At 39.3% G+C, this 25,303-nt stretch overlaps 1 protein-coding gene across 1 annotated transcript in view; it reads left to right on the top strand.

The window, feature by feature from the left end:
* Window positions 1-25,303, top strand: part of LOC122816180 (cytochrome P450 3A19-like) — a 167,572-nt gene that overhangs the window by 52,104 nt on the left and 90,165 nt on the right. Inside the window, exons 2-3 of the mRNA XM_044088929.1 lie at window positions 785-882; window positions 18,479-18,705. Coding sequence (XP_043944864.1) covers window positions 785-882; window positions 18,479-18,705 — 325 coding nt within the window. The remainder of the gene's footprint in view (window positions 1-784; window positions 883-18,478; window positions 18,706-25,303) is intronic.

The raw sequence follows: 25,303 nt of genomic DNA, 5'->3' as shown, positions 1-25,303 counted from the left end.
AAAACGCACACAATATTCAGTCTCATTTTGTACTGATTTTGGTACTTAGAACAGTAACTACAGCCTTTTTTCATTATTATTTTTTACAATAACCCACTAAACAACTACTCAGGCATTTCATCCCATAATACTGTCGCAAAGTCTCTGACCAGTCTTGCCTGAGGCACACTACCTTCTTGGGAAACATATGTACACACTATAAAACTGTAAAACACGAGATTCTAACTAAAAATGTAATCAATCAGATTGCAAGATCCAAACAGTTGCAGACAGACTGAACTGCCCAAAGTCTATCTTGGGATGATGGGTATTCACAGCATGTTCAAATGTTTATTCATTTGTAATGCTGTTTCAGTTAGCACGCCAAATGCGGCAGTCTCAACTGTACCATTTCTTTGGCGCCATGTTGGTACTTCAACAATAAAATAAAAGAAAAATAAAAGAATTAGCAAATTACCTTACTGTAGAGCAGATTCAAAATTGTTTGTCCTGGTCCTGGTATTTTTATTTTAAAATTAGACTAGCTACACTGTCTTCTGTCTGACAGAATTAAGTTAACTAAACTAACAGTGATATAACAACATTCATAAATGCGCCTAAATTACAACGGAGATGCAGTTGGAGGAGGATCGTTATAAAAAAATAAATAAATAAATCATCTGACTACAACCACCAATCACATCTCCGTTGTGCATTAGATGCATTTTGTAACAGGACTGTGAGGAAAAGATGCACCCACCTGCTTTCCCAAAAAAAAAAAAAAAAAAAAAACAAGTTTAAAAAGAACCCGGCGTGCCCTTGTGCCCATGCCTAAATCCGCCACTGCACCCAGATGTGCAGCAAAAACTGCAGCAGGAGATCGATGAAACCTTTCCCAACAAGGTAAGACAAGCAATAGTATGCAAGTAGTGTCTTCATAGGTTTAAATAAAAAAATAATTATATATATATATATATATATATATATATATATATATATATATATATACGTATATATGTGTGTGTGTGTGTGTGTGTATATATATATATATATATATATATACATATATACATATATATGGATCCCTATCAGATGATAGAAACTTCATTTGACTGAATCCCATTTGACTGAGACCATAAGACTGAAATTTTAAAATACTGAAAAATCACTTGACTGAAACCCATAATACTGAAATCTTACAATGCTATATTTCAACATACTGAATTATAAAGTAGACAATATAAAACTAGAATAGGTGGGGGGCTACGCCCCCACCCCCCCTAACTATATATATATATCTATATCTATATATAGATAGATATAGATGTAGATATAGATATGTGTATATATATATATATATATATATATATATATATATATATATATATATATATATATATATATATACTAACTCCAGGATCGCACTACAGTGGGAAAAAGGTGTATGCCCTTTTCCCCACTGTAGTACAATCCTGGAGTTAGTATATATAGTTATGGGGTGTGGGGGGGCATAGCTCCCCACTTATTCTAGTTTTATATCGTCCACTTTACAATTCAGCATATTGACATTTAGCATTGTAAGATTTCAGTATTATGGGTTTCAGTCAAGTAATTTTTCAGTATTTTGAAATTTCAGTCTTATGATCTCAGTCTGATAGGGATCCATATATATATATATATATATATATATATATATATATATATATACCAATTTACATTTTTGTTTTTGCTCTTAAAATTTAAATCAGACTTTATGTGTATATTATTCATTTGCCTTTACATGCTTAGTGCTTTTAGGTTCATAGGTTCATAGGTGGGTACTTAGCTATCTGCCCGAAGGCATTTATAAGCCTAGCCAGAATGTGTTGGCTTTTGCCGCCCCCTTAGATCAGTTCCCTGTGCCTCTGTCCAGCAGATCCACTGAAGTGATCCCCGGGATAAACTTTCTGTTTCCCATCCACTCGTCAAGGTTTCTTTTGAAGACTGTTAGCGAGGAGCTCTGCCTAATGTAGATTGGAATCTTGTTCCAAAGCATGGGAAGTCTCTGGGACAGGAATCTATCCCTCCAGCACATCCTATTTATTGTTGTGGTGAGGTTTAGATCCCTAGAGCATGTGGCATGAGTGGATAAGGTTTTCTTTAGGTGGAGCATGTCCATCAATTCTGGGTTGGACATGGCCTTGTATGTCAGGCAGAGATCACCTCATAGTAGATGGTATGCAACCGAGTACAGCTGGAGTTTCTTCAGTCGAGCTGCATAGGGCATCTGTTTGAGGCCAGTGATCCTCTTGGTGAGGTACTTCTGTGGTCTTTCCAGCTGTTGCAGGTGTCTTGTAAGGTACATCCCAAATGGGGAGTTGTACTCTATGATGGGTCTGATGAGTGATGAGTAGAGGGTCACAATGACCTCTTTTGATCTGGATGCAAAACCTTTTGTGATTAGGTGGGCCATGTAGAAGGATTTTATAACCACTTTGGCAATGTGATTATCAAAGAGAAATTACTATCTACTTGAGTCCCCGGATCCCTTAATACATCTTCTGTATTTAGGGGACTACCACCTATGTGGTAGTTTGTGGGTACTTTGTTTTTTCCAAACGGGATGACTATGCACTTTTTGGCATTTAGCTTGAGGCCATGATTTTGACACCAGGTTTCCGTCTCAGTGAGACCCTTTTGGAGGATGTCTGTGTCAGCCGGAGAATTGATTATAGCCCCTAGTTTGCAGTCATCTGGAAACTTGGTCAGCCGTAGTCCTCCTGTGCTTGCTTGTACCTCTGAGAAGTATATGGCGAACAGGTGGGGTCCTAGGACTAAGCCCTGGGGAACGCCACTTGTAACCGGTTTAGTCGGACCTAGCTCCCCACAACTCTCACCATGTGGGTTCTGTCCATGAGCCAGTTGGCAACCCATCTTCTGTCATAGGAATTTATATTCAAGCTGGTAAGCTTGCCTATAATACCAGAATGAGGAATGGTGTTGAAGGCCTTTGTGAGGTCTAGGTAGGCTGTGTGTACCACCTTTCTCTCGTCTATAGCCTTGGTAACTGTCTCAAAGAAGTCCACCAGGTTTAGGAGGCATGATCTTCCCTTAAAGCCGAACTGGGTAGGGTCCAGTGTTTGGAGGTTCCCAATGTCTCTTTTAATGAGTTCCATGATGATGCGCTCCATAGCCTTGCAGACCAAGCTAGTCAGGCTTATAGGGTGTTAGTTCCCGGAGAACATATGCAAATCTCTCTCTCTCTCTCTCTCTATATATATATATATATATATATATATATATAGAGAGAGAGAGAGAGAGAGAGATATGTGTGCCACTCCAAAATCAATATACCTTGCATTAAGAGGAATACCATGTGTACTACCAGACTTAGTTTGGGTTACTTCCCATTTGCACTCGTAGTCCTGCTCATTGAAGAACCACCATTAGACCTTTAGAATGTAAGTAGGTACCTATGAGGTACTACAACAGGCTTACTGAAATTTCATTCGGTGCCTATCAGGTATAACAACAGGCTTATTGAAACTTCAGTGGGTGCCTGTCACATGCAACAACAGGTTAATCAGATTCATCTTTGACTATCTGAAACCAGGTCTTCAGCAGTGACGAAGTGAATGTACTGCAGATCATAGGTGATTTCCAAAAGCATAGCAAACAAACCTCTGAGAAACATTACTTCAACTAAATGCCACTTTCTCAAGATCCCCACTTGATAGGGTAGGACAAAATGAAAGATGAAGTTTGGATGTGCTGCTGTATTCAAGGCATTCTAGTGCTGTTATGAACAGCATAAATGAATCTAATTGTACAGCAGAATGCCAGTGTTTCTTATGTTCACTTTTCAATGCTCATAGGTTCATAGGTAGTACTAGGCTATTGGCTATAGCGCCTGTATAATCCTAGCCAAACGGTACCCTGGCTTTTGCCAACCAAGAAAATTATTTTCCTGTGCCCGTCAAGCAGAGCCACAGAAGTGATCAACAGGGTGAATTTCCTATCTCCCATCCAATCATCAAGATTTTTCTTGAAGAGTGCTTATGAGGATCTTTGTTTGCTATAGATAGGTAGTTTGTTCCAGAGTATGGGAAGTCTCTGGGACAGGAATCTATCCCTCCAGCGTGTTCTTAATGCAGTTTTCCTTGCCCAATCATTGAATGCATCCACTCACAGTAAAAATTCAAGGACTCACAACTTTTGAATGCTCTTTAGAAGGCATCCATGCCTAGGCAGTTTATTTATGATACCTTGTACTGTCTTAATCATTTTTTATATGTGTACAGGATTTGGTTTGCTATGTTTCTGCTCCATAATAGCCCAGTGTTGAAATTTGTTCTGTGATATTTAGAGTTAAACATAATTGTTATCTTACAAAGTGCTATACTGCACTTCTTTATTTTTTGGACCAGATTCGTAGATTTATCATACTATAAGATAATAATAAGATATATTATTATAATATAATAAGAAACAGCAAATCTGATGGGTGATAAATTTAACATTGATTTTACCCCCATCACCTCCAGTCAAACTCAGGAAATAACCCCCACAATTTTTCAACCAACTATCACTAGGGAGCAGGTCCTCACTAATCTCTCTAAGGCCAATAATGCTGCTTTGATGAACACTGATAATATCTGAGGATGTCTCCTGAATAGTATGAAACATAATCTGTCAGGACTTCTAGAGTCTCTTTTTAACCATAGCCTCCAGAAAAACTTCATGCTAAATTAATTGAGTAGTGTCATGGTGTTCCCTCTACACAAAGTGGAGAGGGGGACCTTACATGGACCCCAGGAACTACAGACTCATACGTCTGACTAGTCTCATATGCAAGGTCATTGGAAATAATCATCATGGATCCGACAAATAATGACATAGATGACCTATTGACACTGGACCCTACCTAGTTTGTTTTTTATCAAAGGCAGGTTATACATACTTAACCAGGGGATTTCTTCAAGAAGGTCACTAAAGCTATGGATGAGGGTAAAACGGGTCTATATGAGATGAACGAAAGTTCATCTTAGCAAACTCTCACATGAGCGAATATCCAGGTACTCGAAACTGCAATTGTGAGGGACTGCACCCCAACACCCCCCCCCCAAATATATATTCCAACTCCAAGATCGCACTACAGTGAGGAAATGGCAAATATTCCCATCCTCACTGTACCGTGATCTCACAATTGCGGTTTCGAGTTCCGCAATATTCACTAAGATGAACTTTCATTCATCTAATATAGACCTGGGTAAAACAGTGCACACTGCCTACCTCAACCTGGCCAAGGTGCTTGACTCAATACCTCACTTGGGCATTCTAGATAAACTTACAAAATTAGGCATATCTCACATAGATGGATAGCCAGCTGGCTCACTGATAGGATGCAATAAGTTAGGACAGGGGAATCAACCTCCACACAGAGGTCAGTCACTAGCAGAGCTCCCCAGGGATCAGTGCTGGGGCCTCTTCTTTTAGACATCTACTTCTCTGAAGTCAATGCAAACATCAAGATCCTCAGGCTGACCAAGTCTGCAGATGACTGCAAACTAGGCTTGGTCACTGAATCCCCTAAAGACATAGATACCCTTCAAGAGGGTCTGATGCAGACAAACAACTGTTGCTAGAGCCACGGGCTAAAACCCAGTGTGAAAAAAATTATAATAGTACCCTTTTGAAAGGACAAAAACCTATCAAAGTGATAATACACCCCTAAAAGTAGACCCAGTTGACAGAGATCTAGTAACACACGTTGACAGTAACTTTACTTTTGACCACCATGTGTCTACTGTGGTTTGAAAATCATTCTGTGTTGCACAACTTACAAAGTAAAAGCATGGCATCCAAGGAGGCCATTGATCCACTGTACTTGACTCAGATCAGATCAATCATTAAGTGCGGTGACCCTTCAGCATGTACCTGACAAGGCACTTGAAATAGCTTGAAAGATCACAGAGATTCTTCACAAAAAATCCCACACTGATGGATTTGTTGCACGTATGAAAAACAAGAAGTATCAGACATACCCATTCTAAGGACCTAAACATCATCTGCAACATAAATAGGACATGATGGAGGGACAAGTATGTGTCTCAAATATTACCCCTTCTTTGAAATAGGCTTCCCATCCATGTGAAGAAATGCTTATCCCTAACCCTATCCTATTCTTTTTTCTCCTCTTCTATATAGATTTATTTTCTCCCTCCTTTAACCTTCTTATACTTGATCCAACACTCAAGTACCTAAATCATAGTCTGCTCCACCCCCTTGTCTCTTCCCCCTTCTTCCCTGGGACAGCAATCTGAGTCCTAATATAAACATACTGCCAGAATGTCTTGTACATATCCCCTACTTATCTTCCAGTTTTCAGTCTCATTAGCATCTCCATCTTCTCCTCCACTAACCATTTTATTTATAGTTTTCCCTTTTCTTCCACTTCACATTTTTCATAACTTTCACTTCCACCTTTAATTTATTATTCCTTTATACCTCTGAAAGCCTCCTTTACCACTTTGATTTCTTGTTTTACTTTCCCTTGCCTCCCATGACTCACCCTTCCATTTTCCATTTCTCTACCCAGTGCCTTCCATAGCTATTTTATAAGGTCGATGTCTCACATACTTATCTCCATCCATTTTCTTCCCATTTCCCTTGTTATTCCCATCCTACATTCCTCATACTTATATTTCCACATGCCTTACTATTCATTCCACGTAATCCCTAAAACATGATAACCCCAACTCCTCTCTCTTCCCCACTCCAAACCTTTCTCTACTAATGCTGCACCTTCCTTTCCTAAATATCCATCACTAACTTATTTATCTTTTCAAGTCTTGCAACTATACCCTCTTTTGGTTTATGTCTCATAACTTACATGACTTCTTGTTGAATTTGTGGCTTAACTGCCACTGTTCTTCCTGCCACCTTTAGTGGCAATTTCTTCCATGTAGTTAGCAAACCTAATACTTGTTTTTTTACTCTCGTGTAACACTTCTTTAACCTCACCCTGCAACCTCTTAAACATTATTGTGTGCTCTTTTATTTGTACTAGGAGCAGAGTTGAACCTGTTAGCACCAGAAGAAGAGATCACAGAGCACCATTCTGGTGTCTTATAGCTGCTCGTTAAAAGTTACATAAAGTTCTGATCCGCAGCTGATGAAATGCAATGCATTTCCTTGCACTGTGCCACATGTGAATTAATGTAGTGGGCAGTACTGAACTAACAATGGTAACTACCTGCATATACTAATATACTTCTGGTCTGCATTATATTCTCATAACTTACTGATAAACTGCAGGTTGTTATTCCTAACTAATAATATTCAGTTATATTAGAATACCTTGTTTTTATTGTAATGATCCAGGCAAAACTCTGGAAAATATTTGCTTATTTTTATGTAAATCTGAAGATTTATAAAAAACCTAATCATGTGGCAGTGGCATTAACTATATTATTTTAAAATATGTGTAAAATACATGCAAGCAACAAATCACAATAAAACAACTTCTGAGAAAAGGATAATCCAAGAGGTGGAGAGGCCTTCTGTCTGTTGTGTTATGTCTTAGAATCATTCTGAACAGTCTGGCATTGGCCACTACCACCCTACCCTATCAAGTACTGTGACCCACGTGTGAATAATGCAGCTACAAATGCCTTTGAAAAATCTTAGTAAAAGGGGTTACAATTGTAGGAAAATGTACCTTTGCTTAATAATTTTTGTCATCTCTGTATATGCTTTTTTGACAGGATTAATTTCACAGTAGCAATTATAATAAGTAGAAGAAATTTAACCCAGTGCCCAAGGGCACCTGCCCTGCACTTCAGGAAACTGTGCCATCAAATCAGACAGATAAATGACTGGTTTAATATCACTCCTGAATAATGTCTATAGTATGATGGAAACATAAATAAAGGTATGTATGAGCTTAGAAATTTAAAAAAGTATATTCAAGAAACCTGCAAATAAGGTTGTGAGAGAAGGGGCACTTGTATACATGAAAATGAATACTGATTATTTCAAATGCACAGAAACATTTCAGAAAAGGGTATAGAATCTAACCATGCAGTTTTTGCAGTCATGTTACAAAATGAAGTATCCCTATTTGGGGATTTATTCCAAATGACAAGGCCAAAACAATAAATACTTTACACCAAAGCTGACCATTTTTTTTATGTACACACACACTTGAAGTATTAAGTATGTCTGTAGTGTCCTCAAATGTTTGAGGTTGAAGAAATCCAGTACGATAGCAGTTAACAAGAAGGACAATAGTCTTAAAGGCAGCATGATTTAATACATTTAAATTAAGGAACATGCAGCGACAATGTTTTTGTTTGCTAGGGTAACTGTTAATCTGACCACAGTCAAAAACAAAGATTGATTTAGGGCAGACAATTCTCATCCAAAGATAAAAACATTTCATTTTTAACAATTTTAACTCAATTGGCATTGTAATGTATTTTTTTCTAAGAAGCATTTCCTGCAGATTACAAGTATTTCAAGTAAAGTAGTATTGATGATATCATGTTATACAACTTCTTAAGAGCAATTCTGAAGCACAACATGTTCTTAGTGAGAAAGGACAGAGCAACACAGCACAGACAAAGATATGGGATTTGCTTAGTACAGTACAGTATGTCAAAAGACAGATGAAACAAAGCAGGATGAAAGTGTTTAACTTTATGCTGGAAACAGGCAGTTTTTTAATGCTTTGACTGAATGCTCAAGTGTTTTAACCATAACCAAAATCAACAAAAAACTAGGTACTCTTTACAGATGTAAAAACTTCCTAACCAGCAACAGTAAAGTTACCCTAGCTCGTACCCATCTTCTCTCTACCTTACTGTATGCTTCTCCTGTCCTAATTAATCTAAACAAGAGTGATTTAATCAAGTTATCAGTATGCTACAACAAAATAGCAAAATTCAACACAAACACCTCATACCGCACCCACCAATGTCAGGTCCTAAAACACCTTTCCTGGCTGGAACTCCCAAACATCTTAGCTCTAAAACAATTTCTTCTAGCTCACCAAATACTGTACCAACCTGAGAAAACTCCACCCTTACAAGACCTGATCACCCTCTACTCCAATAACCGAGAACTCAGATCCACTAACAAGGCACTAATCGCAATCTCCAAAAGCCATTACAGCTCTGGTGACTCCCTGTATTATAGGAACATTGTCAAGACTGGGAACTCCCTACCACTACAAATCAGGGCACAACCTAACAAAACCATCTTCAAAAAACAGCTTATTTCCCACCTAAACAACTCCTGGACATGCAACTGCCTAGCACCTGGCTGACATATTCTAACTCCTTTCCCCTACCCACTATCCAACCTCCTCCTTAAAACTCCCACAGATGCACTATATATTATAGGTTCATAGGTTCATACTAGGCTATCTGCCCTAAGGCATTTATAAGCCTAGCCAGAGTGTGTTTGGCTTTCGCCACCCATTTTAAATTAATTTTGCTATGCCCTTTTTCGTGGTTAGTATACTGTGCCTCTGTCTAACAGTGACACATAAGTGATACCCGGGGTAAACCTACGATCTCCCATCCACTCATCAAGATTCCTCTTGAAGAGAGTCAATGAGGGACTCTGCCTAACCTGGACTGGGATTTTATTCCAGAGTGAAGGGAGCCTCTGGGTTATGAATCTGTCCCTCCAGCATGTCCTATTTATTTCAGTGCTGAGGTTCAAGTCTCTCAAGCGCGTAGCTCGATGGGATTTGGATTTTCTGAGGTGCAGCATGTCCATTAATTCCGGGTTGGACATGACTTTATACGTCAGGCACAGATCGCCTCTGAGCAGGCGGTATGCCGCTGAGTAGAGCTAGAGTTTCTTTAACCGGGCAGCATATGGCATCTGTTGGAGCCCTTTGATCCTCTTGGTGAGGTACTTTTGGGGTCTTTCCCATTGCTGCAGGTGTCTGGTAAGGTACATCCCAAAAGGGGCATTGTACTCAATTATTGGCCTGATGAGGGATGAGTAAAGAGGCACGATGACCTCCCCTGATCTAGATGTGAATCCCTTCATGATTAGGTGGGCTATATAAAATGTTTTTCTAACCACTTTGGCCACGTGGTTGTCAAATGAGAGATTGCTATCAACTTGGGTCCCCAGGTCCCTAATTACTTCTGTACTTAATGGATTACCACCTATGTGGTAATTTGTGGGCACTTTGTTTTTGCCAAAGGGGATGACTATACACCTTTTGGCGTTTAGCTTGAGGCCATGGCTCTGGCACCAGTTGTCTGTTTCTATGAGGCCCTTTTGGAGGATGCTTGTGTTGGCTGGAGAGTCGATTATGGTGCCCAGTTTGCAGTCATCTGCAAACTTGGTCAGCCACAGTCCTTCTGTGTTGGCCTGTACCTCCGAGAAATATATACCGAACAAGAGAGGTCCCGGGACTGAGCCTTGTGGGATGCCACTTGTAACTGGTTTGGAGTCTGACATGACTCCAGCAATTCTAACCATGTGGGTTCTGTCCTTGAGCCAGTTTGCAACCCATCTAGTGACATAGGGGTTTATATTTAAGCTGGTGAGCTTATCTATAATGCCCGAGTGGGGTATTGTATTGAAGGCTTTTGCGAGGTCCAGGTAGGCTGTGTGGAACACCTTCCCGTCGTCAATGGCCTTGGTGACTGTTTCAAAGAAATTGACCAGGTTTAAGAGGCAGGATCTGCCCTTAACAAAGCCGAACTGGGTAGGATCCAGTGTCTGTAGGTCCCCAATATCTTTATTTATGAGGTCCATGATGATCCTTTCCATAGCTTTGCAGACCAAGCTAGTCAGGCTTATGGGACGATAGTTTCCAGGATCCGTTGAGGCACCACCTTTGTGGAGAGGGACCACTGTTGCTGTACGCCACTCTTTGGGTACATATCCTGTAGTAAGGCTGAAATTGAACAGTAGTTTTATTTTTGGGTTTAGCTCTTCTTGGAGTTCATGTAGGACGCAGCCCGGGACACTGTCTGGTCCCATTGATGCTGTGGTTTTTGCTTTGGAGAGGGCGGCTCTTACCTGAGCATCTGAGATGTCAGGGGGGCAGCACTCTGCTGGGATAGATATTTGCCCTTTTGGTGGGGAGGGGGGGAGAAGTTTGCGCTGAACCTGTCAGCTAGGATGTTGGCAATGTCTGTGGATTCGGTGTATTTTATGTCATTTTGGACTAATTCTGAGCATATCTGGGAATTCCCACCCAGGTTCCTAACATAACTAAAGAAAGCCTTGTGATTATCCTTAGTGTCGTGTGCAATTTTTCTCTTGAAGCTGGCCTTAGACGATTTTATGAGTGCCCGTAGTTTTTTGCTAATACTGATCAGAGATGCCTTCCCTTTTTGGGATTTTGCTCTATCATGTAGTAGCTTCCTCCTTCTATTGTGTAGTTTGTTTATGACTGGGGTCCACCAGACAGGATGTCTGCCTTTGGAGGATTGGGTCTTGGTTTTATTTGGGATTGCATGATCCATGCATTCCTGAAGGTGTTCATAGAATGCGTTTATAAATGATTCTGCGGTCTGGGCCGTATTTTCCACTGGCCCGGGGGCTTTGAAGGATTCCACCTTGGTTTTGAGGAGTGTGAAATTTGCTTTAGAGAAGTTTTTCACTGTGGTTTTCTGGGCAGGGGGTGGGGTCGGGATGTGAATATCCAGTGAGATTAATTTATGGTCTGATCTTACCAGTGAGGGATACACTTCTGGTCTGGAGCATAGAGTCCCCATGTTGGTGATCAGGTCCAGTATGTTTTCCCCTCTTGTGGGAGTGGTAACAAGTTGCTCCATAGCATTTGAGTTTATAAATTCTAGGAACCTTTGGGCTAGGGTGTTGGAGCTAGAGTAATGCTCCCAGTCTATGTTTGGGTAGTTGAAGTCGCCCAATATAATGGTGTTTGGAGAGACCTTCATATTTTCCAGTGTTCTCAGGAAGGCCGATTGGGGTTCCTGGGTTTGGGAGGGTGGTCTGTAGCAGGCTATAAACTGGAAGGCAGTTTTACCCACTGTTAGTTGCACATGGATAGTCTCTGATGCTTCGTGCTGTGCCACCAACCTGGAGGTGTGGGTATCTTTGTCGAATATTGATACTCCCCTCCTTTTGTGGTTCGGTCCAAGTTTTGGGGGCGAAAAGCATGGTATGAGGTATAACCTGGTAGTGCTGGGGTGCTCTTGGGAGCCTTGAACCAGGTTTCTGTTACTGCACAGATATCGATGTTCTCCATGCTAAGGAGAGTTTTGAGTGCGTGCATCTTGAGGTTTAGACTTCTGGCATTGAGTAACATTACTCTTAGTTTCTTATCCCTTGTGATACCTATGGAGGTGGGTTTGTCTTTTGAGCCTTGCCTAAAAAGGCACTATGGGGGTAGCAAGAGCCTTTGCCAATATCCGAAAGCCCAGGGGTGACAGGTGCAAGCCGTCCCTAGCGAAGCATCATGGCTTGTCGAGCATGTCATCCCAGGCTGACAGGCATTGGATCCCCTTTGAATGACACCAATACTTAAGCCAATTGTTGAAATTGATAATCTTGTCTTCATATTGTGGCATCATTCTTGGTGAGAGTAAGATGCTACTCAAGGTCAGGGTCATACCGGCCTGGGCTACATGCTCAGAGAGCTCCACTATGTCTCTTTTCATGTAGTCCAGGGAGGTACGTCTCAGGTCATTCACACCAGCATGGACAATGACCGAGTCAAATTTGTACTTGCCTTGGAGTGACCTGAGTGCTTGTGTTATGTGGCGGATCCTAGCGCCCGACAGGCAGCTCACCGTGACCTTCTCCTTGTTCAGCCTGGTGAGCGAGACATCAGTGTGCCTGACTATAGAGTCACCTATTACAAGTGTATCAGGTGTGTTTAGCCTTAAGGGCTGTGACTGTTCAGCACACTGGCTTTGTGAGCTATGTGTTGCACGTGTTTTGTTTTGGGGTAGCGGTTGCTTGGGTGTCTGCTTTGGAGGTCTCTGCTGCTTAGGCAGATTTTTATTTACAGCCTCCGAGTATGTTTTTGTGTGTTTATGTGTTTGGTTTGCTGTCGTGGTAGGTCTATGTGAGACTGGAATTGTAGTGAGTGTGGTTTCCTTCTCCTCCTGACTGGTTACGCCAGTACTGAGTTGAGAGAGCTTAGCCTCCAGTTTGGCTATATGGTTGCATCTCTCACATGTGTTGGAATTTGTTGGGAGGAGGAGAGGGTTGTCTGTGTACATGAGGCAGTTGTAACATTGCCTCAAGATTCCCAGATTCACCAGCTGGACAGGAAAGGAGATTTACAACTGACCTTTGGACATGCTAGAATAGTACTGGGAATTCCTTTATAATTGAAAAAAGGGCCAATGGGGAACAAGGTACTCAAGGGGAGTTTGTGAGGGTGTAGTGCTTTTTAATTTTTTAGTGCTGACTTATATAATTGCTTTAGTGAGCAAGTGCCAGGTAACTTAAATGCAATGTGTTACAGGTAACTTAAATGCAAAAACGACAAACAGTAACGTTCTTTCAAGTGAAACAAGGAAATAAGTACAGTAAGCAATGCAGATATCACTAGGGATCCACAGAAGTGCTGAAAAGCCGCGTTTTAGGTGGACTTAGAGTTTCAGGGAAATAACAAGCAAACAAACAACAAGTATACAAACAAAGCTAGATTCAGCAGGCCTGGATCTAGTCTATGCTACAGTAAACAATGTGTACCAATTTCAGTAAGAAACAGTTCAAATATGCAGGCACTATAAGCCTTTAACCAGAAATTCCCAGCTCAGAAGGGCAGAGTCCAGCCTCTCCTCCCACAAGAGTGCAGACCACAAACCTTCTTAATGTAAAATAACTGGCCTGAAGCCCAAGTGCTTAAACCAGATCTAATACACTTTTAGAATAACAGACACTGAGCCCTCAATCAGCAGTTCCCAACTTAGAAGGATGTAAGCTACCTGTCCTGCCACCACAGTGCAGGCCACAAACCTTCTTAATGTAAAACAACTGGTCTGAAGCCCAAGTGCTTAATCTAAAATACTTAGAATGATAGCTACACTTTAATCAAGTTACTACCAAGCAGTAATAAATACAATTGAATACTTTAAAGAATGCCTGGATTAGTGCTCAAGTTATACAAACAAACCTAGATTCAGCAGGCCTGGATCTAGTCTATGCTACAGCAAACAAGGTGTACCAATTTCAGTAAGAAGCAGTTCAAATATGCAGGCACTATAAGCCTTTAACCAGAAATTCCCAGCTCAGACATATTACTGTCCTTCATGAAGTTCTCAGGTCTTTCCATAGACTCTTCCTCATGACTTGCCTGAGGATAGGCTCACTTCTGCATAGTTTCGTGGTTTGTTTTTTGATCAACCATTGTGGAGTGGTAACACTACTGCACTTTCTTAGTCTCGTGGGACCTTTTTGTTGGCAAAGAATTTGTTAAACAGTTCCATAAAAACTATGCAAAGACCCTTGCCAAGCTTTCAGAATCATGGGCATGTATTCCATATAGGCTCTGTGTCTTTTAAGCCCTTTATATTTTGGAGTTCATTTTTGACTGCCCCCCTCACTCTGTTCTAGTACTGATTAATTTCCCCATAAATTGATTCTTCCTTCCTGTATTCAAGTCCCTTCTCTCATCTCACTTTGGTGACACCATTTAGGATTTCAGCTTTTTCTTAATTTTTTGTTGTATTCCTTGACCTCACTTACCAGCTTCTGTAGCCCAGCCTCTGCTTTCCTTCTTTCCCACGTGTACCTACTGAATCCTTGCTTCTACTGTTTAATTACTACTACCATTTCTCTTTCTGTTTTACCATTTGCTTTCCTGAATTTCCTAGTTGATTTCTTCCCAGCCTTTGTATTCCTGTTTAGCTATATCCAGTTTCTTTTTCCATTTTTAGGACTGTTTTTATGGCCTACTTCATTCAACTTTAATCCTTTTCCTCTGACTCCGTTCAATAGCTGTTCATATCCCATTCTTAATTCTAGTTTGCATTTCTTCTGCTGACCTGTAGCTCCCCACTTTCTCATTGCTTCTGGTGCTGTGCTGGCTCTTCCTGTATTCCATAAGTTAGTCCTCTGTTGTCTTTTACCTGGATGTTAGTATTTGGGTGCCTATTTCTAATGACAATGGTGACCTACATTGCTGCATGGGTATTTTCTGGCAATGGCAGTGCTGCTTTCATGTCCAAACCATCTATCCATTTAGTGTCATAACTCTTTCTGGGTTGTTCTTGTGACTCCTCCCCCCTGCTCAAATACTGATATTATCACTTCTTCCTTAGTGAACCAAGATGCTGGAATACTCAAGTCCATCTCTGGAAAATTAAAATCATCCACTTGTTTCATACTTTTTCCCACAGACTGTTATTTTGTTTTGTTCTTATCCTGTTTCTATAGCATTCAGTTGTCTACGGATGGTGTTATACACTATATATATATATATATATATATATATATATATATATATATATTCCCCTTCCATCTTGACCACAAATTCACTTGCGTCTATAGTCTTCAATGAGTAACAGAGGACTGGGAAGACAGCAAGTGTATCCCCTTGTACAAGGGAGGAACAGGAGAAATCCAGGGAACTAAGGGCCTGTTAGCTTAACAAAGGTGACTGGAGAGACATGGAAAGAATCCTGAGGGAAAGGCTGGTAGCACTTCTAAAGGAGAACTATCTCCAGGACAGCAACCAATGTGGAATTCATAGTCAGAAGGATCTTTCAACCAAACCTGATTCAGTTTTATGAGTGGTTTAGAAGTGAACCTGACAGGAGACTATTAGTATATGTAGGCTACATGGACTTCATCAAGGCTTTTTATAAGGTCCCAAGAAGAAATCTGGTGAGAAAACTGGAGGGGTTGGGATTATGACCAGAATGAAAACTATAAAGCTGCATCGCTGAATTGTATTATACAGGGGTGTGGTAGGAGGGGCAATGTCAGGAATAAGGGAAGTGATTGGTGGAGTACAATAGAGGTCTGTCCTGAGTCACATACCCCTCAGTGTATTTGCCTCAGGTATATCTGAGGGAACAGAGAACAGACTCTACCTCTTTGCTGATCACACAAAGAGAAGTACAGTAGAGGGTGATGGGGGGGGGGAGTCAGTGGGTCAATGATTGAACAAGTGGGCCAAAAGGTTCAGGGCAAAAAAATGCAGGGAGCAGAGTAGATGGCACAAGAGCAAGAAAGGGATCTGAGGATGTTAATGACATCTGGACTGCAGGATCAGAGTGAAGTGCGGTGGTAGCAGCAAACAATATTAAGTCGTATCCTTAAGGGGACACTTTCTAGAAGCAGCGGGTATGCTTCCTCTCAACAGGACTCAGATCGGACTATACTTTGAGTACTGCATGTGGGTCGGGAGGTTATACAAGGTAAAGGGCATCAAGATGCTATAAGGAATCCAGAGAAAACTTACAGAAAGATCTGTGGGATGGTGGGGAAGAAAAGCAACCAGAAGGTTGTATAGCAACCAAAAAAGAAGTGGGAGATATGATACCGGTGCACAAAATCATGTCAGCGAAAAGTGAAAGGGCTATTCTAAACAGAGGCAAGATGGGGAAGGAGGAGGCACAGGCAGCAAATTATGGGGACTAACTATTTCACAGATAATGGATGTACCTTTTCACAAAGAGCATTGTGGACCCTTGGAATGGGCAACTAGACTGAATGGTAGAAAGGGAGTGTACAGAAGCATTCAAAAAAGCAAGGGACAGGTGGAAAAAACGTAAAGGGGTAAGCTAAGCATGGAAGGGAGGTACAATGTTAAGGCACTTAAGAGGGCAGACTAGATAAGCTTATTATGTGTTAACAAAATATAATGAAATAATCATTTCACTTATATAATCCACCTCGGCTTCACCTTCTTTTCATGCCTTCTGTTGGCTCACATTTGATAACTTGCCTAACATAAACTGCCATTCCCATCTTGCTCTATTCTTTCTTGCAGATTCTCAGTCCTGGTATTACAAGGCTTGTAACTGCAGTAAGACCTTCTTCCAGATGCACATTAAATTATGGTGCAGCAATCTGTAATATACTTCTGATCTTCATGTTCATGAACACAGAAATTTAGTTACTTTCTTTAACACTGATGTTATGGCTCTGCATTACAGAGTTTATAAGTTTCTGAATCAGTCTGCCATCTTCATTTGCCTCTTTTGTATACATGATATTTTATTAATGTTGCTGATTCAAATCTGATTATATGGCCACTAGCATATGTGATGGCCAGCTCTGCAGTTTGACTTGCACAGCACATAGTATGAGTGTCTCCAAAATGCACATGCACATGGCTTCTCTTCATGCAAAATCACTTGCTACAATGCAGCTAAGTTTTCTTAATACTAGGGCTTATCTTTTAATAAACCTTAGAAGGATCAATTAAATCTTGGGTGGTACAAGTCCAAAAGCACCCGTCCATAATAAAGAAGTAAGAATGTGTTATTCAGTGGATATCCGCAAGACTTATAACGCCCAGAGAAACAGCCCAGATTACATGCACAACAATTGTGACATCATACTGCCCAGATTAAAAAATATGTCTTAATAATACATCACAAGTGACCCCAATCTATATATATATATATATATATATGGGCCTACTTCATATGACTGAGAGCTCATATGATCGACAACCATTTGACTGACACCAAAACACTGAAAGCTCATATGATCGACAGCTCATATGGTCGACACATAAATCCAAAGCATTATGCCATTTCCCCACTGTAGCATGACCCTGGAGTAGGAATAAATAGTTAGGGGGGGTGTGGGGGCAAAGCCCCCCCCACATATGTCATAAATTGTAAACATACATATGGATACTTTTAACTGAATTGACTATATTCATGTAAATAATGTGTGGGGCTATGCCCCCAACACCTCCCAATGTGGGGGGCTGTGCCCCCCACACCCCCCTATTTATTCCTACTCCAGGGTCGCACTGCAGTGGGGAAAGGGCATAATGCTTTGGATTTATGTGTCGACCATATGAGCTGTCGATCATATGAGCTTTCAGTGTTTTGAGCATTCAGTGTTTTGGTGTCAGTGTTTTGGTTGTCGATCATATTAGCTGTCGATCATATGAAGTAGACCCATATAAATATATATATATATATATATATATATATATATATATATATGTATATATATATATATATATATATATATATATATATACATGGCAAATAACTGTAATCATTAGTATAGTTTTAAAATATATTGTCACTGTTGCACTTAAAGTACACATTAAATGGAGTTGATAAGTCATGCATAAAAATGGATGTATTTTGTGTCAATCTTCTTTCTTGAAGGAATAAAAGTTTAAGAACAAATTTACTTGGTCTGTAAATAGTTAAAAAAGTTTATTTCTTTTTAGTAGATATTTTGTGCTCTTCAACATATGTCTGCATTCTTTGTAACCTATTTCATGTTTGAATTGGCTTTCATAAACCATGATTTCACAATCAACATTACTGTATATGTGACTAACACTGTTTCATTTCAAACTTCACAGGCTTCTGTGACATATGATGCCTTGATCCAAATGGAATACCTTGACATGGTGATAAATGAATCAATGAGAATATACCCAAATGTAGGACATATAGAAATAATTTGCAAGAAGGCTGTCAAAATAAATGGAGTAATAATTCCCAAGGGAACTGTCATTATATTATCCCTCTATGCCTTGCACTGGCACCCAGATCACTTTCCAGATCCAGAAGAATTCAGACCTGAAAGGTAAGGGAGAATACGCATGATCCAAACAATCACACATTTTCCCCATTACTATAAGTAAAGATTTCCAGTGTTCTGGCATTAATTTCAAATGTCTTTCATTTCAGCCTAGGAATGTTTGCTTAATATGGTATTTTCAGAAAGGTATGCCAAAACCATAAGAAAAGTAAAATAACTCTGCATTTTTAACTTTGTAAATCTTTATTTAGCCATCTCATCAGGCTGAGACTCACTTCATCCAGGTTTTATTTCATTTTATTTAGCTTGTCAGAAATAGTAAATGAAAAAAAAAATGTATCACTATGAATTGTACATTATGAGGTAACCAACATTTTATGTTTTTCCTTTCAATTTTATAAATATTTATATAATTCATTCTAGTGCTATATCCTTGAAGATAAATCAATCATGAGTAAGGAGCATGTGAAGGGAAAAGGACAGTGGGATAGAAATGTATAGAGAACAGTAGGAAAACATATAAGGTTCCCTATTGATTTGTTAGCAGCTTAGGTTGTCGAATGCGTATTCATTGACACCTAAATGTCGAACGCTTAAAATAGCGAACGGCAGCATCATCGAATTCTTTCCTCGGGAAAGAATTTGTGTGGCCATTCTCAGGGATTTGCCCTTTCCCCAATGTAGAGCGATCTTGGAGTTGATATATTTAGTTAGGGAGATTGTGGGGGGCGTGTTTGTTTATTTTGTTTGTGGACAACCAAGTGAATTCTTTCCCTAGGAAAGAATTTGATGATTTGGCCATTCGCTGTTTTTAGCTTTCGACATTTAGGTATCGATGATTTTGGATTCAACAATCTAAGCTGTCAATGTTATGATATAGACACACATATAAGGTCTAGCAGAAGAGGAAAGAATAATTAATTTATATTAATTATTCAAATTCCTTCATTTTAAAATGTGTTTTAATATTCTTTAAGTTGCAAATTAAGTAAGGTGCTTTGTTCAATTTAAACATCTACCTTTCTGTATGTATATATATATATATATATATATATATATATATATGTGTGTGTGTGTGTGTGTGTGTGTACTGTAATTTGGTTTACTGCGATTAAGACGGTGTTATTTGCATAAAATACAGTTAAACTAAATCTAAAGCCTCAAAAGATCACAGTATCAAAACAGTGAGACTGCCAAGGCTACAAAACACACATGACAACTGTCACAGGAGAACAAGCCAACCTGAATGCCAAATGTAGGGAGCAATCCCCTACCCTACAATCGGTAAATATACCTACTTCTAAGAGTTACAAACGTGAAGATCTGGACAAAGGTGGAAAATTAAAGTAAAACTCACATTTCCAATCTACACTGACTCCACAAATCAATCAACATGCAACCTAGGCAGTCATGATCTAGCTGTGTGTGAATGACCGGAACTTGTGATCTTCCTTCTTTGACATCCTAGGACTCACTAATCCAGGCTACTGCAAGTGATTAATGTCTCCACTGTAACTGTAAGCTATTATTAAGTACCCATATTTGCATTGGCTTCAAACTGGGCGTGGCTAATGGACTCATAAAGAGTCTTTGGACTGTCAACTCGCTTGATTAGTAAACAAACATATTTATAACAACTAATCAAAGTCACAAACATCACAGAATGAAACATCAGAAAACTAAAACAATAATGGGAAATGTCATATTATACTACTGAAACAAAAGCATTTTTGCATGTGGCAAGTCCGCTGCACCTCTCTTGTGGAGTGCTGTACCCCCCACCTCTATTGTTCTGAATATAGTCTTTCTAAATCATCCATTCATTCTCAAGGGTAAGAAAATGTTCTTAAACCAAGTCTTGTGATCTTTACAAAGTAAAGCCATAGTATGGGACAAGCATGGATGTGACAAAAAGCCTTAAGTAATCCTTTTGTGAACAAGATGGCATAGATGAAACAAATGTATTGTGACAACCCACCATTGGCCCAGTAATTAAGAGCCTTAATCCTCACCATTATCCCCTTTGAGGAAACGTTCATTGGGAGGATAACAGGTACACACACAGTATTTTCAGATGCAGCTCTCTGCATCAAGTGCAATTTCCCTTAAGAGCACAGAGAGACCGCAGTCAGTCTGGGGTGGTTTCTCTCTCTTTCTCCAGATCCCCAATTAAACTCTCCATTGTCACAGCTATAGAATTGAGATCTCAGCTGAGTGACCAAGCCAAGACCTCCAGCACCCTGTCTGTCCAACCAGTGCTCTGCGTTCCTGACCAAGTAGCTGTCATACACTCTTTGAGGTTTGATTTACACACACACATACCTGGGAAAGGCTGGCACAGGTTTACTATCTATGTCCCCTTTTGCCCAGACTATAAGGTAGTTATCACTGCCACCAGTCACTCCTTATCAGCTATTTTAAGACCCTCAACAAAGGGTGCCCAGTCTTACTGTGTAACATTAAAATTAATACAAATGGTAGTTTGACCAAGAGCAAAGCTATTAGGAGTGACCCACACAGTGCCACCAAATAAATATGCAAGTACTCTCAAAACTTAAATATCTCTACACAGATCAGCCACAATGAAAGGCTAAATATATTTAATAATAAATAATAAAAGAACAAGAAAATACTCAGTGTATATTCACAGTGACATCAGAGTTCAAAACCACAGGAAATATTTAAAATAACATTGCAGTACAGGCTCACACAAATAAAGAAAAACAAAACCTAAACTAAGCTTCACTATATTCCTGACTGAATCTAAGAGAGTTACTAAACCCTAGCAACTTACTTAGAGCAATGTAGATATGGTGAATGGTTCTTGTTGTCAGGTCCAAGATAGAATGCAGAATGCTCTGTCTCACTGAGAGACTTCTCAAAATAATATCTAAAATATTACTGCTGGGATAGCTTGCAGAATGCCATCATTTCTTGTCATCTGACTTTTGACTGGAAGCTGTCAGTATTTAGCATCTACCTGTAAAAATAACCAGACAAAGGCTTTTGCTCAGATGTTTGGCAGGTGCTGGAAGTCATAAAACAATTGCATTCCTTCATGCTTCCAAAGTAGCAACTAGTTCACCCCAAAGATAATACAGAAATCTTCCTAGTACAGACTTTGTGTCTGCGGCTGCATTGAAACATCTTTATGGCCTAGCCTATAAAGTGATTTAATTTCAGATATTTTTCTAAAGTTTGTTGGACTGAGGTTAACCCTCCAGTTTTCTCTGTTAAAAACAGATACATTTAAACAGTTACAATAGTGCATGTACAGTTCTGTTCTCTTCTAGTAGGGCACACTGTGGATACATTTTAAGCACAAGCACTTTACAAATACCTTTTCAACACAAACATCTGTACAAAACAGTTTGATATACACATTTGTAACACCAGCATCTTGTATAAATTAGTTTGATATTGACAAATGACATATAATTATTTACAAAATTCCAGCCAGCTGTGCTAGCAGTACCTCCTTTTGTCACATGTATATCATGTAGTCTTGTTAAATACAATAATATATAAAACTGTTAAAGTACTATTGTTCTGGAAGTAATGGCAAATACTGCATTTTCATTCTTGCTAAAAGCAGCCCTGTAGCTATCATAGTCAGCAAATTAAATGTATATATATATATATATATATATGATGCTACATTAGTATTAATTGGATTTCCAGACAACTGCATAATAACCTGTTCAGGTTCATTGACACTTACGTCTTAAATATTACTTTAAAAATAGATTGTTTTCCCACCAAATGGAACTCAGGGTAGTGCCACCAGCAGTGAATAATGCTTACATGAGGAGCTCCAAACTGTGAACAGGAAAAGATGTAGACACCATAAAATATATTGTTTTGGGTGTATAATAAATCACCTGTAAAGGTTTATACTGAAGAGTGATATTGCTAGGTAAAGGCTAATATTGTGTAGATTTTCAAACAATACATCCAAGTCGTGGGAGACCTGTAGTGATAAAAGATGGAACTATTTAATTTTACCAGTATCGTTAACTGTACTTATTTCCCATTGTTGTCACAGGTTGTACATGCTACATAATTTTAATTTTTCAAAAGGGTGCTTATAAATTTCTGCTAACCTGGCAAATTCAATTTGAGGACCGTAAAGGTCATTAGTATTATTAGTTATGTTAGAAAGGCATCGTTTTTATGGATTGTCTTTAACTGTACAGAAGTACTCAGTTCAGTATTCAGAGTTATTAAATCTGTACTATAATATGCTTTGGTTAAACACTACTCTCATGCCAGAACATTAACAGTGCTTACTGACTACCACAATGCACTGCAGGAAGCCAGAAAACACTTGATTCAGACTTGCAAAATGTCTGAATTAAGTGTTTAATGTTTTTTAGCTGTTTTTCTTTAATGGCTGCTATCTGCATGGCACCAATAAGTGTGATATAGCTTATCAAACTGTAAAACGTATCACTATTGCACTTTTTTCCTCTTACTTTTGTAGTACATAAAAGTTATTAAATCTTCATGCATTACAAATAATTATTGTGTCTCAGATTGTAACCTGGACTGTTACGTATTCTCAGCATGGATGTTAAGGTTCGCTATCTTGCTTCACTCTCAGGGAGAATTTCCTGACATCCATTTGTCAAACACATAGCATTTTGATTATGATCATAGACCTGATTATAATCCTCTGTGTTGCTTCTGAGAGGGGGCTGGTCATCAGCTGCACTTCCCAGGCCACTTTTGAAACTGTACAATATAAAATAGGATTTTGCATTCCTTGTCCATAAAAGTATAAAGTAGTCCTGCAAATTGTTTCCTACATCTCATAGTCACCACTTTTTATAAGTCTTCATCTATGAATGTAGTTGCTCCATTTAACTGAATGCATTTCTCTGTGATGGCAGCTGGCAAGAGTGATTCTCTTGTTTCAGACAAGGAGAATTTGAGTATGATGGACCTCAGCTAAATAATGGCCTATGATCTTAATATCATCTGAATTATTTCTGTTTGAAAGGTTCCTTTCAGCTTAAAATCAAGAAATGATGCATAAATACTATAGTGCATTTTCTTCAATCCTACTTCTGCATCCCAGTTTTCAGGAACTGCTGTTATTTTTTTTCTAAAAACCCTTTTTAGAATTCTATATTCTTTTTTGCCTGGCTTCATGGTACAGAGGGATGGAGCTCTGACTACAACATAGTTGACTGGAATTCAGTTAGTGGCCTTGGCACTGGAGGAGTCATGCAAGGAGTTCAGTAATTAAAAGAGAGTGGCGCCTCACATTTCCTGGGGGCTGGAGAGGATTGCATGCACTTGGGAGCATGTTGGGTAGCTGCAATTTCCTTGGTATCTCTACCTCCCAAGATTTTGAAGAAAGGGGCAGTGCTGCATAAAGGAAAAACTCTTGTAGAAATGAGCGGATGTCCTTTGCAGGAATGTTAGGGACACAAAAGAAAAAAAAATCATAATCTACCCCGACAGATGTCCAAATGATGATCTCTCCTGGTCCACTCTTGCCCTGGTGATGGGAACAAATGGGAAGATTGGCCCAGAGGGAGTGATAATCGACAATCAATGGAATAAAGTAAGTAAACAATTCTGCGTTTTTGTAATTATCCCACTGTCTCTATTCCTTTTTCAACATAACAATTTCCTCTTGAATTTTCCATTACAGAGACGTGTAATAAATATTTTTTTTTTATTTTGTGTAATTGCTGTTTTAACATTTTGTTATTTGTTCCCAATTATCATAATTTAAGTATAGATTCTGTAACTCTTGGGACACCTGTTCCAGTTCTTCAAGTTTATTTGTGATGTCTTGAAGTTGTTTGGATAATGTCTGCCATGTGGATTTGTATTTCTATATTTTGTATTTTAAGAGTCTCTGCTGGTATCACTCCTTTTTATGTTCATCAGAGAGATATTGTTGTCTGTGTTTTGTTCTCCTTCAGTCCTCCCTCGGTTCTCACATTGGTCTTTCCACATCCTTGGTTATCTCTTCATCTTTCAATCCTTCCTATCACCCTCTTATACCTTCCCAGATTGATGCCTTTCTTCCACTACTTTGGAGAATTCCCAGGTGAACTACAGTAGAATCCCTTGTCTGGCCATTAGTGCAGAAGATTAAGGCTCTGAACTAATAACAAGCTGCTTCCTGTAGCCAAGAATATAGAGTTTTATTCCTTCCACTTTCATTTGCATGTTGCATGACTCTTAGCAAGTCACCAAAGCAGGCAGTGCTTCTGGGTCCCTCATGAAAAGGGACATTTGTGTTTAGTGCTTATGCAGTTAAAAAGGGAATCCTGCCTATCTGAATGTCCTGGGGGGGCAAACTATTTTTCAGAAATACTGGTATCCCGATAAATTATTGCTGTGATAATTAATCTATGTTTGGCTGCCAGAGATGCAGCAGATATATCCAGTGAGATATTGTAGCATATTCAGCATTGCACTTAAAGACAAACAAGTCACTGAATGTGTTTTGACTTTCATTTCAATGGTAGAAGGTTTTACAAAAACTTTTTTGGTTGAAGCATTTTATTCAACTAAATCTTGCAGCTGAGAGAAGGTCTGAGGAAGGGGTATTGATACAGTTACAGCAAGCATATTGGCTTGGATTAATCAATTTTAAATTAATAGTAGAAAGTTGTACATA

Source organism: Protopterus annectens, chromosome 12.part0 (genome assembly GCF_019279795.1).
Source record: "Protopterus annectens isolate FY-2018-M chromosome 12.part0, PAN1.0, whole genome shotgun sequence".
NCBI classification, from domain to species: domain Eukaryota; kingdom Metazoa; phylum Chordata; order Ceratodontiformes; family Protopteridae; genus Protopterus; species Protopterus annectens.
This window is presented reverse-complemented; position numbering and strand designations above follow the sequence as displayed.